The sequence below is a fragment of the Tiliqua scincoides genome, chromosome 7 (assembly GCF_035046505.1).
Source record: "Tiliqua scincoides isolate rTilSci1 chromosome 7, rTilSci1.hap2, whole genome shotgun sequence".
NCBI classification, from domain to species: domain Eukaryota; kingdom Metazoa; phylum Chordata; class Lepidosauria; order Squamata; family Scincidae; genus Tiliqua; species Tiliqua scincoides.
In genome coordinates, this window is record NC_089827.1 from 21303098 (window position 1) to 21315248 (window position 12151).

General features: G+C 43.9%; 1 protein-coding gene across 1 annotated transcript in view; it reads right to left on the reverse strand.

Moving 5' to 3' along the window:
* The window catches only part of TAFA2 (TAFA chemokine like family member 2), a 35306-nt gene extending 26872 nt beyond the window's left edge, over nt 1-8434 (reverse strand). The window contains exon 1 of the mRNA XM_066634283.1: nt 8329-8434. Within this exon, the coding sequence (XP_066490380.1) occupies nt 8329-8434 (106 nt within the window). The remainder of the gene's footprint in view (nt 1-8328) is intronic.
* Nucleotides 8435-12151: the final 3717 nt, after the last annotated feature.

Here is a 12151-nt window from a genome sequence, read left to right on the forward strand (position 1 = left end):
AGTTTTGGATTCTTAATTGTATTATTCACCCTAGAACATCTGCCAGGTATTTGAAAAGCAAATACAACAGAATTTGAGTGAATATATAAGACAAAATCAGCAAGGCACCATAGTAACATATGATGTAGACCATGCAGTAAAGCAGCAAGCACATGAGAGATGACAGCTGTTTGAATACCTCTGGTTTGGATTCAGATAGTTTTGGGTGAAATGAAACAGACACCATTAAATGTACATTAAAAAGGTGCTAGGTTTTCAGTAGCAATCTGATGAATTCAGAGCTAAGTGTCAGGTACTGCCCAGTTCAAAACGGATGCACTTTTTTTGATGGGCAGTCCTGTTGGCAGGCCACAGGTGAGCATTAGCTAGGGTAAGAGGAAGGAATTCCCCTTGTCTCGGGCTGAGCTGCAGTCGGCCCCAGCCCCACATTGGATACAGGGCAGGCCGGACAGCCTCCCCATTCTAGCATGGGTTAGGATTGGGCTGTCTGTCTTATGGTTACTTTCAGCCTAATTAGAGACACTGTGAGGTTGTTCACTTGATACGATTTGAACTTCTTTGCTGCAGCCTGGGACAGAAAGGTAGACAGATTGAACTGATACAGCGCCACTCCTAGCACTTTAAGAAATAGCACAGAAATTGCAATGAAAAAAATGACACTACCTGCCATCCTTTAAAGCCATACTAGAAAGGATCACAATTAGCTGGACAGGCAAATTAAAATGTGGGTGTACCGCTCTTTAGACCAACTCAAACCATTACCCAGGCATTTCAGGTTTGAATTATACACAAACTAGGGGTAGCTCAATCTGATTGAAATTGCCCTGCACCAATGCAGCAGGGCCAGTGCAGCTTGCATGGTATTCCACAGGGGAATTTTGCAGTCTGGAGACATTCGTCTCCTTGTCCCGGGGAAAACTCTAGCCATGGCAATGGGTCTACTTGGAACGGCAACTTCTAAATCGCTAGTACAAATCTGAGTGGATCCATGTCAGACCTTGGGAAGGGGGACAGGATACAGTGTGCACCAGCACTGTGGACCCACCCCCTCCTAGACCCGATCTGCCCATCCTCTGCACGCGCCACACCCCTGCCTTTCTCTGCCCCTCTGCTGCTCGTCACATAGATTACCTGCTCCAGTGCAGGGTCTGCACTGACACTGCTGCAACATGCTTTACAGCACATTTGCGACTGTCTGTTCTGGCAGAGTATTCCCAACACCAGCGCAGAGGCACAACAGGATTGTGCCGTGAGCCTGTCAAGGTCAAACAAAACATTCAGAAAATTCCTGTAATTGTATTTTTCCCCCACAGAGCCAATAGCAGCTCAGGAGAGAGAACATTTGGAAAACAGCATGAAGTGATTAATCCCCCTCCCAACACCACTGCTTTCATCAAGTTTGCCCTTGTGCCTACTCACGTTTAAAAAAAAAAAAAAAAAAAAAGAGCTGGGAACCCAGGATTGAAGAAAATGAAACAACAGCAAGCATGGCTGGCCCATCCCTGAGGCTCACTGACAGTTGCTTTATGCAGCTGCCTGGCAGGGGGATCTCACTTGTATTGACACACTCACTGCTGCTTCTCTTCCTTCCACTCCCTGCACTGCAAAGGGAAGGGGGGAAATGGAGTGGAAGGGGAAGTGAGAAGGAGAGGTGGTGGTAGGCTACAGCATCTCTGATGCTCAAGATGGGCGGTCTCCAAACTGGAGACTGCTGCATTCCGGAAAAGCCCTTCCCGTTCTGACCAACGCTTACCATTTTGCCATGGTGCTGCTTACTTTTCACCTCGATTGCTGCACAGGGATGGTCTGAGCAGTCTCATATATATTGCCCAACATCCCAGCAGGCTGTGCAGCAGGATATCCAGGCAGATGTGACTGCAAGGGCAGCCCTGTTCAGCAACTGAGGTGAAAAAGAAGCGGCACTGTGGCAGAACTCATTAAGCGTTGCTCATTGGGGGGGGGGGCTTTTTCCAAACCCCAGATCAGGCCCATGGACAGGGTTTGGAGGGTTCTGCTCAAGAAAGCTAAGTGCTATGCTAAACAGTGGCAAACAAATTTAGAGCAGGAATTCCTACCTTTCTTTTTTGGCATGGGTACTTCCTTTTTGGCAAGAGTTGCCAGTGGACATGAAGAATGTGCAGCTATCATGATACAAGCACATGACTGCTCACTGGCTAGGCAAACAGAGGCTGCTGATAGCAGCAGGGACACTTATTCAGACACACAACCGTGCACTTGCACAGTGCTGGCTGTAGCATCCTCCTTCCAGCATTGAAAAAAAGGTGAAATTCTCCTCATTGCAACTATCATGCAACCATCACCACTGGTTTCATCTAATGCATGCCTCACCAGCCACCACTGCAACAGAAACTCATTTCTGTTACAGTTTTAACTCAGTTCTTCTTAAGGCATCCTCAGTCGACTTCATTTTTCTCTCTATACACCACAGCTCTCTATTTTTCTCTCTGCGTACAAGAGGTCTGTACTACTAAGGTATCCCTCTCTTTTTCTCTCTACACCTTATAGCACTCTTGACTGTTTTCTGCATCACTACAGGTTCACACCATGTCACCTGCACCTCACAGTGATCTCTTTTCTACCTGCTCCACCAGAACTCTCTCTCTCTCTCTCTCTCTCTCTCTCTCTCTCTCGCTCTCTCTCAGCCAGGGATGTCAAACTCATATCATACAGAGGGCTGAAGTTAGCATTCATGGTGCCTGCTGAGGGCCGGAAGTGACATCATTAAGCAGATGATGGCCAGAAATGACCATTTTGTTCTCACATAGAAACTCATTAGCTGAAAATGACAGAAGAGAAAATGTGCAAAACTTGGTCATATTTTCAAGATATGACAGAACTCAATTATCAAGCTGGGAGAGACCAATTAAAATGGGAGCCAGATAAATTGCTTCCGGGAGCCGCATTCAGCCCACAGACCTTATGTCTGACACCTCTGCTCTAGGCAATACTACACCATGAACCAGCCGCCAGTAAAACCAGTGTTTCAACCAGCCGCCTCTATATTTTTCCCATTCAGTTGATGCAATCATTTCTTCAGTCAGGAACCAGGTTCCATTAGTTCAGGGGGTTGGGACAATTGCCAACTATTTATTTATTTATTTATTTATTTATTTATTTATTTATTTATTTATTTATATCCCGCCTTTCCACTCCAGAAAGGAGCACTCAAGGCGGCTACACAAATATATGTACCCCGGGAGTGACAGAATTGGAAAAATAGTTCTTACACCTACATCATGCAGGGCCTATATGCTTGCTTAACCCTCAGGAAAACAATCGGTTGAATAAGCATGATATCAGCTTCTCAAATTCAAGCATTTTTTTTAAAGTATATGCGCCAGCCAAGATCAAGTGAAAGGTTAATCATCTGGAATGAAAAAACAACTAAAGAAATTAATATTGCTGATTGGTATACAGGTAATTATCCACAGATTTTTTTACCTGCAGTTTTATCTCAATGCGATGAGAAGAGCCCTTTAAATTAAAGGAAAAAGGTTGTTTAACATTAGCCTTGTTAATGTGAGAAAGGGCAGACAGCTTACAATCCATCAATCATTCTCTCTCCAGATACTTACAACAGCTTCACTCCAAGGCAAGCGGCCCCTCCCTTCCCCCTGAGCACATGGAAGAAAGATAACCACTTTGCATTCTTTCCCAGCACTGCACTCTGGGTGAAGGGAGGGGTCGCTGCCTCTGAGTGAAGACTTTCTAAGCACCTGGAGAGAGACTGATAGATGGGTTGTCTGCCTAATGACTCTGTCTTACATCTCACAGGTCAACAAGGCTGCTTTTAAATCGCCTATCAAAGGGACATTGTTTTTTAAATGGATTTGCTTTAAGGTGATTTTTGCCATCCACCTGAGTTCTGGGAATACAACCCTCGTGAATAACGAGACTCAGCCTGTATGTGCTTGAATGATCCATGCATTCCAGAAATATATTTCAAACAAATGAAAAAAGAAAATGATTCCTAATGTTAGCAGCTCCTAAAATCCTTAAATAGACACAATTTAAAGATACAATTATGAAGCAACTATATTCATATGCAGCATTCTAAAAGCACCAGTAGAAGCATTTTACCAACTCCAGCTGCTATAGAGGAAATCACAGCATGTAGGTTTGCAATGACACATGGTAGTGAGTCTCTGGTTTGTATACAGCTGATTGGACTACAAGGCATCTTTTAACTGGTCACTCTCATATTTAGCAAGGAAAGAGTAACTGTCCCTATTTAGCTCAGCATGGCACCCTCCCACGGGCTGTTTGTTGCTGCCACTTCAGCAGCATTTTTAGACTCATGAGCCCTTTTAGGACAAGGAACCACATTTTCATTTATTTCAGGAGTGTAGCGAACCCAATACAGGGGGCGCAGGCCGCCCCCGGCAGCACTCTGTGGGTTTGCTGTGTTCTTTGCAGGGGGTGCACAGCACTTGCCACCAAAGTGCTCAGGGCAGAGAGCAGATGGGCCCCTTGACCCATCTTGCATCCATTTGTCTCCAAATTAGAACCATTCTGGATGTGGGGGGGGGGTGTAACACAGTAATATGGGGACACTATGTCATCATGTCACACCAGCCTGGAGCACCAGTCAACCCAACTATTGCCCAGCTAGATTTAGGGCCCAATCCTAAACTCCCTGACTGCCGGCACTGAGTGTCGCAAATGTGCTATAAGGCACATCTGCAGCACCTGGGGAGGAGGGGCCAACAGCGCTGGGCCTCAGCACCAAGTGGTAACCCCACGGGAGCACCCAAAGGTAAGTTTCATCGCCAGATAGTGGTGAAGGTTTTTGGGGCACAGGGAGCCATTCCAGGGAGGGCAGAGGGAGGGCAGGGTTGGGGGGAGTGACTGGCCCTGGAGGGGGTGGGATAGCAGAGGCCTCCTCCACCAGAGCCTATTCTTTGTGTCAGGCTGCAAGGCCTGCACTGGAGGGTCTCCAGTCTTTGTCAGCATAATAGCCGGCACACACTCAAGTAGCCCCATTGTGGGGCCTGCCCTCTGGAGGTCCCCGAGGAGACCTCCAGAGGCCTCTGTGGGGCTGCAGGATACAGGGTGCTACTGCACCCAACAGCACCACCAGGGATAAAACTGGGCTGATATTTTGCTATGTCAGTTGCATTTGGAGCAGCTGTGGCAGCCTATGGCAGCTGAAAAGCAGTATATAACTTATTAATAATAAAAATAAAACTACATTTCAGTGTGAGCCAAAGGAAACACTTGCGTAAATTAAGACCTAAGAGAGCAGTCAGACTGTGTAAGTGGTATTCTGCTCATAGACTTTAGTTCACAGTGAAGGTTCCATGCATGGTAGGGATGATTAGGGCATTGGGCATGCCCAAGTTTTTCTTCTGTGCCTTACTACATGAAGCATCTACAGGGTACGTCCAAGTCCTGATTCAGACAGAGAGGTCAGTTATAAGTCACATTAAAAAATAAAACACACATGAGACAGTGTGTGAATCTATATAAAAGTCAGCGTATCATAGTAAATGATACACATAGTAAATATTATGTATATCTAGTAAATACTAAATACTGATTGCTGTATTTTTCAACTTAAATGAGAAAAGGACATCTTGTAAGTATAAATGATCATTTTCTTTAAAATTACCTTGTAGCAAAAAGCATTTTTATGACAGCTCTTGATACTGTATTCCAGCTATTCACAATCACATTAACTGTTATCAACTCAAAAAATGCGCTCAGCAATTCCAGAAAAAGCTATCTCCTGATCCCATTTATTTCCAAATGATTCCTAGATAGATATTCTAATTAGGTGGCTAAAGCTGTAAGACAGAATGCAATTTTTTTTTAAACTTTTAAGCTGCGATAGAAGCCCAGCACAGTTGTAAAGCTGGCGAGTATTATATCTACTAAACAATAGATGAAGTTCAACAGTGTTCAGAGAAACAGCACAAATGGCATTTTCATACTACTGAAATTAATCTTTAAGTGCATAACATGAGTTTGCCTGGTGGCTAGGATGTCATTGCTTACTTTAAGCATGTGTTGTTAGTATGAGAAGTAGCCTTACACGACTAACTTCTGAGAATTGCTGTTGGCCTTCTAAGTATTTGGAGATTCGGAAACCTGAACATTATAATCACAGTTCTAGGCTGTGATGTCTAAATGCGGGGTTTGTAAACATTTAATCATAGGCTTCTTTTTCTCACAGTCTGTTGCTACAGACGTCTGAGCCTGTGAGAGCCATGCATTTTCATCAGCGCTTACTACCATTCAGCCATGCTACTGTGGGGTAAGCCAGACACACAAGTGCTAACAACCTTATTGCAAACTCAGCATGAATCAGTTTCTGGCATTCAATCACAAGCACAGCTTTTTAAGTAAGACAAACAAACACTTTTTCCTTCAGAGGTTCTACTGCAGCCAATCTTTTTGGCATGTGTGCCATGAATCAAGACGTGTGTGAAGTGTATGTTGCAGTGTGTAGATGCGACTCTCTCCCTTGTGCCTTAGCTTTGCTTGTAGTCTAATGAGCTCGGGAATAGGCAGTAGCACCAAGTGGATGAAGGGATAACTATATCATACAAGGTTCACAGGCCCTCTGCTCCTGTCCAGAGGTGTCGGGGTTGCCAACTTTTGACTGGTCTGCAACTGTGAATCATTTGGTCAATACTACCCATCAGGGCTATGAATACACATTAGACAGAAATGTATTCACAAAACACTTCTGTACATGAAATATTTCAAACAGGTATATACTGTATTTTGAAGAGGCATTCTTCCAAAACTCTAAAACCCTTTGACCAACTGCACATTTTCAATATTTGGCATCCCAGTGGTAGCAATATAACAGTTTGAATTATAGAAATGCAATAATTATTTTTAGGGCCAAACTAGACAAGATACAGGTGATTCATGATCTTGCATTTCCTTGCAGATACTTAGAGAGATGAGAAACATAAGTGTAGAGTCACAGTGTTGGGATGCATGCTTTTATAAGGATGAAAACAGGAGTGGGTGAGGGTTAGAGCAGGGAAATGGCATGAGGGGGATAAACTTTAAAAGTTCTTCCTCCAGCACCAATGCAATTCCTACCTCATACCCCTCTCAGTTATGATTGTTTTTAAGTAAAGAATAGGAAGTTTCAGAATATTCCATGATTCATCCAATTTACATGACAAATCACTCCCTGTTTATGCCCTTTTATTTTCAGTAATGCTAACAAAACCACAGTGGTTTATGCAATCAAATTTTCACAATTAGAATCCAAGAATGTACAGACAACACAGAGTGAGGAATAAGGTTCAAAGCTACGTGGCACAGCAACCTAACCTCTTAAGGTGTTTTTTAATAGGGCACAACCAAAATCAAATTGGTGCCCCCTATTAATTCATCCATCAAAGGATTCTGTTTTCTGAGGTAGGGTTCGTAATCTTATAAGTAAACAAAAGGTTGCAATCCTATCCATATTTACCTGGGGAAAACCACCATTGACTACAATGGGATTTACTTCTGAGTACACATGCATAGGATTGGGCTCAAAGAGAAGTACTTCCAGGCTGCTAGTCAAACTCCAAGCACAGTTCCATAGTTCTGGTTAAAGCAGTGCATTGCAAGAAAGGGAGAAGCCCTATTTCTGCAGACACTCAAGAAGTCTCTTAAGTCTTATTGAGAAAATAAGCAAGACAACGCAACTCTCTCTCTCTCTCTCTTTCGTAATGTTCACTTGCATAGATAATTGGAATGCTGCAGCAGCGGACATTTTTCGAAAGATGGCCTTTTTATGAGGCTCGTTTTGCAAACTTCATCTATAGCTTGTTTAGGTACTGTTCAATGAATTTTTTTTAATGAGAGAAGCTACTTTATTACACTCCTAGTCAATTTCTCAAGTTTATCATCTTCAGATAACAAAACAGAAAATATGGTGATAAAAAAGAGAAATTCATTAAAGAACACGGGCATAAAATTCCTTCAAGAGTGATTTGTGGGAAACCAAAGCAACACTACTTATAAAAAAAACTTCTGCCAACACTGACCAAACACAACAAACCAGATAACAAAGGGCCAAATCCTATCCAACTTGCCAGCATTGATGCAGCTGTGCCATTGGCAGCCCACACTGCATCCTGATTTTGGGAGTGGGCAGTTATGGAGGCTGCTTCTATGTAAGGGAAAATTTGTTCCTTTACCTTGGGATTGCATTGTGGCTACATTGGAAAGGATTGGGCCCAAATTTTGTATGTTTAAAAACAATTTTTTCTTAAAGTTGGCAACCCTTGCCTTACAGAGTTGGCTTGGATGCCCCAACAGTACCATATAGCACAACACAGTTCAATTTCTTACCTTTGTGATGGTTTGCTCCAGATGCTATTTTCCCCCACAATGTTACAACAAATATTATTATTAGCAGTTTTCCTTTTGTTGCTTTCTGTAAGTATCTTTTATTCATCCTAGAAAAAAAATAAAAATACACAAAGATGAAAAATGTTCAAGAAGTATTTCAGTATTTTTTCCTAACTTTGTAAAAGTAGTTAAAATGCAGTTCTACGATACCGGAAAGATACTCCTGCATTGGCTGCACAGCACAATGTTAGCCCATTTATCCTAGCAGGGAATCTGATTTCATTTGCTTAAGCTGGTCTTCTAGCCCATTAGGAAAACGTTGCAGTATTGGCTATGCATGTGTTAGGGATTGGACTTCCCCTTTGACACAAATGAGAACGAGCCCAATCAACACATTGGCAGCTTAGCATACAAACCGAATAGTGAAGAGAACCCTCATATCCAGGAAAACCTCAGTTTTTCTCCAGGTATCATTTGAAACCTACAGCCAATTGGACCAGAGATTATAGTGATGCAAGGGGGAAAAGGATAAATTTATCACCAGCAAACAGAAAAACAGGGGGGAAAAATACAGAAACAAAACCCAAACAACAGTTCGTATGCCATCATTGTAAAAACTGAGGATAACAAGGTAGCAAGTACAGGGGGGACGCTCTATCCATAGATCCTTTATCCATGGATTCACTTATTTATGAATCAGTTCTGCCCCCTGCACACGCCCTTCTGGAGGCAAGGGGAGCAGAGCCCCGGAAGGTCCTATGAGCCCAGCAGAGACCTGTCTTTGGCCTCTGTTGGGTTCAGACTGAGACCAACAGTGGAAAAAAATGTCACTTCTGGTTTCTCTGTGAAACCGGAAGTGATGTTTTTAATGCATTATAAAGCATTGGGAGGCTCGGGGAAGCCTCAGAGGGCTTCCTAAGAAGGTAAAGAAAAAATAGGCAAGAACCTGCAAAACATTTTCCTCATAATGCTCTTAATTACTCACCAATTTGTACCCACTGAGAGCCCAATCCTGGGCTTGGCGCCACGGCTTCATGCCGCCGTGCACTGTTGCAAACATGCTGTAAGCTACCGCCAGGCTACCGTCCGTGTTAGCCCAGCACCAGCCGGTGCTGGGTTAGCACCAGGCTAGTGCAGGGCAGGCACCCAGCCTCTGCCACTCGGTGGTCTCACAGACCACTGAGCCGCGGCACAGTAAGCAGGGGCAGGGAGGGGGCAGGGAGGAGGCATTCCGGGGAGGGGGGAGGCCAGTGGGGAGTGGAGAGAGGGCGGGGGGAGGCATGATGGGGAGGCGGGAGGAGGGGGCGAGTGGGAGGTGTGCCGGGGGAGGGAGCCGGGTCCGTGGAGCTCTGCTCCACCGGATCCAAGGCTTTCGTGTGGGGCTCAGCAGGGCTGCTTCCCTTTTCCAGAAGAAGGGAACAAAAGCCCCCTTCTCCCAAAGTGCCACCTGTGGTAGTCCGAGGCACGCGGGTTCCTGCAGCAGCCATTCTCAGTGCCACCGAGGCTGGGTGCCCCAGGCAGCTCAGGACTGGGCTGTCAGGCTGCAAGCCTATATACATAGTAGAAGTTACTTCTGAGTAGGTATGCATAGGTTGTGCTGTGAAAAACATAAACAGCATGCAAATGTAGCATCTTCTGTATAGCTTCTTGGATTGATTATGCTGTATTTTTTTGTCAAGCCTCTGTACCACAAAAATTGGTGACACTATATTCCAAACTCATTACTTTTTGGAAATGCTTCTTCCATCTAACAAAGTATAATATTTTATGCTCATAACCTTTAGAACTATGGGTTGTCCTAATGAATGGTGTTCTTTCTAAGCCTGTTTCAACTATTCATCAACGATGCTCCCAGATTTAATGTCAGCTCCTTCCTGATACAATTGATTGCAATTTCCACCATCATTAATTTTCAGACAGGGTACTAACAAAAAGCAATGCAGAAAACAAAGTAAGAACAAACAGGAGATACTCTGTTCTCCATAAAAACCATAATGCAGAACTACCAACTGAACTAATCAAATTTCACTGTGGGCATAGTGATGGTGCAAATGATAAGCGTTTCTAATATTTGCTAGTTCTCACAGTTGAAGAGGTAAGTTTGCTCTTTTGTTTAAAAAGTGGCTTGCTTTTTCAGCTGCAGGAACGATGTGGTAAATACTTCAAAGACTGTTCCATTTGCACCTGTCTATACCTTTTCTGGACTATGACCCACCATTTCTTCTCCTATCATTTCAGTAGATACCAGAAACTAGTACATCTTTCTTTGTTTATATGTACCTAATCCATTCCTGAAAACAGCCCTTGTTGTGGAAATCTGGATAACAAATACAATTACAGGTTGAGACTCATTATTAGCGTGGGTTCCATGGCAAAAAACGCAGTATGGTAAATCAATTTAAAAAACAAGTTTCTTTGCTCCGGTGATTTAAAAACAGCCTTGCTGACCTTTGTGATGTAAGATAAGAGTCATTAAGAAGACAATCCATCAATCAGTCCTCCTCCAAGTTTAGAAAGACACTTCACTCAGTCCCTCCCTTCACCAATGCAAAGGGATCACCTTTCTTTCACATGCTCAGGGGGAAGGAAGGGGTCGCCTGGAGAGAGAAGGATTGGAGAGAGATGGATTGTCAGCCAGCTGCCCTCTCTCTCTCTCTCTCTCTCTCTCTCTCTCATTAAGGAGGCTATTGTTAAAGGACTGTTCAGTTTTTAAAACTGATTTTAAAGGGGTGCATTTTTCCCCTTCTCCAGGGATCAGCACATTCCTTCTCATTTGCAGGGGCCGTTCGTGTTGAGTCAAATCCATGTATAAAAAATCCGTGTATAAATAGGCTGGACCTGTATTACATTAATTTCTAATTCAGAACCACTGAGTTAGACTGGACCATTGGTCAGCCAATCCACTGGGGCAGTGGTTCTCAAACTTTTTGGCACTGGGATCCACTTTTTAGAATGACAATTTATCCAGGACCCACGGGAAGTGATGTCATGGTCAGAAGGGACATCATCCTGCATGAAGTGCTTTCCAAAGAATGCAGCAAGCAGGAAAGTTGCCCGTGGCAAGCACTGAAATAAGGCAGGCTATATATAAATTTAAATGTATGTGGACTTTGAGAGTACAGTGGTGCCTCGCATAACGAAATTAATCCGTTCCGTGAGTCCTTTCGTTATGCGAGTTTTTCGTTTTGCGAAGCACGTTTTCCCATAGGAATGCATTGAAATTTAATTAATGCATTCCTATGGGCAAGAAAAGTCAGAACAAAGTCAAATTTGGTTTACAAAGTGTTTATTAAGTGCTCTTTAAAGGCATACATACTGTACAGAGGATTTCAAAAACTGGGGGGGATGCTGAGTGGGGAGCTTGAAGGCTGTAATCCTGTGCACACTTTCCTGGGAGTAAGCACAATGGGACTTACTTCTGAGGAGACACGCACAGGATTGTGCTCTAAGCTGGGGAGGACAGAACAGCTGCACTCAATTGCTTGCTTTTGCCTTGATCATGGGGGAAATGTGAAGGAAATGGGGCAGTGAGAGGGTGAATGAGCTATGGGGGGGCATGCTGAGTGGGGAGTTTGAAGGCTGTAATCCTGTGCAAACGTTCCTGGGAGCAAGCACAATGGGACTTACTTACATAAAGATCCGCCCCTTACTAGGGTGAATGGGATCATAAACTGACATGAAGATCCGCCCCTTACTAGGGTGAAGGGGATCATAAACTGACATGAAGATCCGCCCCTTACTAGGGTGAAGGAGATCATAAACTGACATGAAGATCCGCCCCTTACTAGGGTGAAGGGGATCATAAACTGACATGAAGATCCGC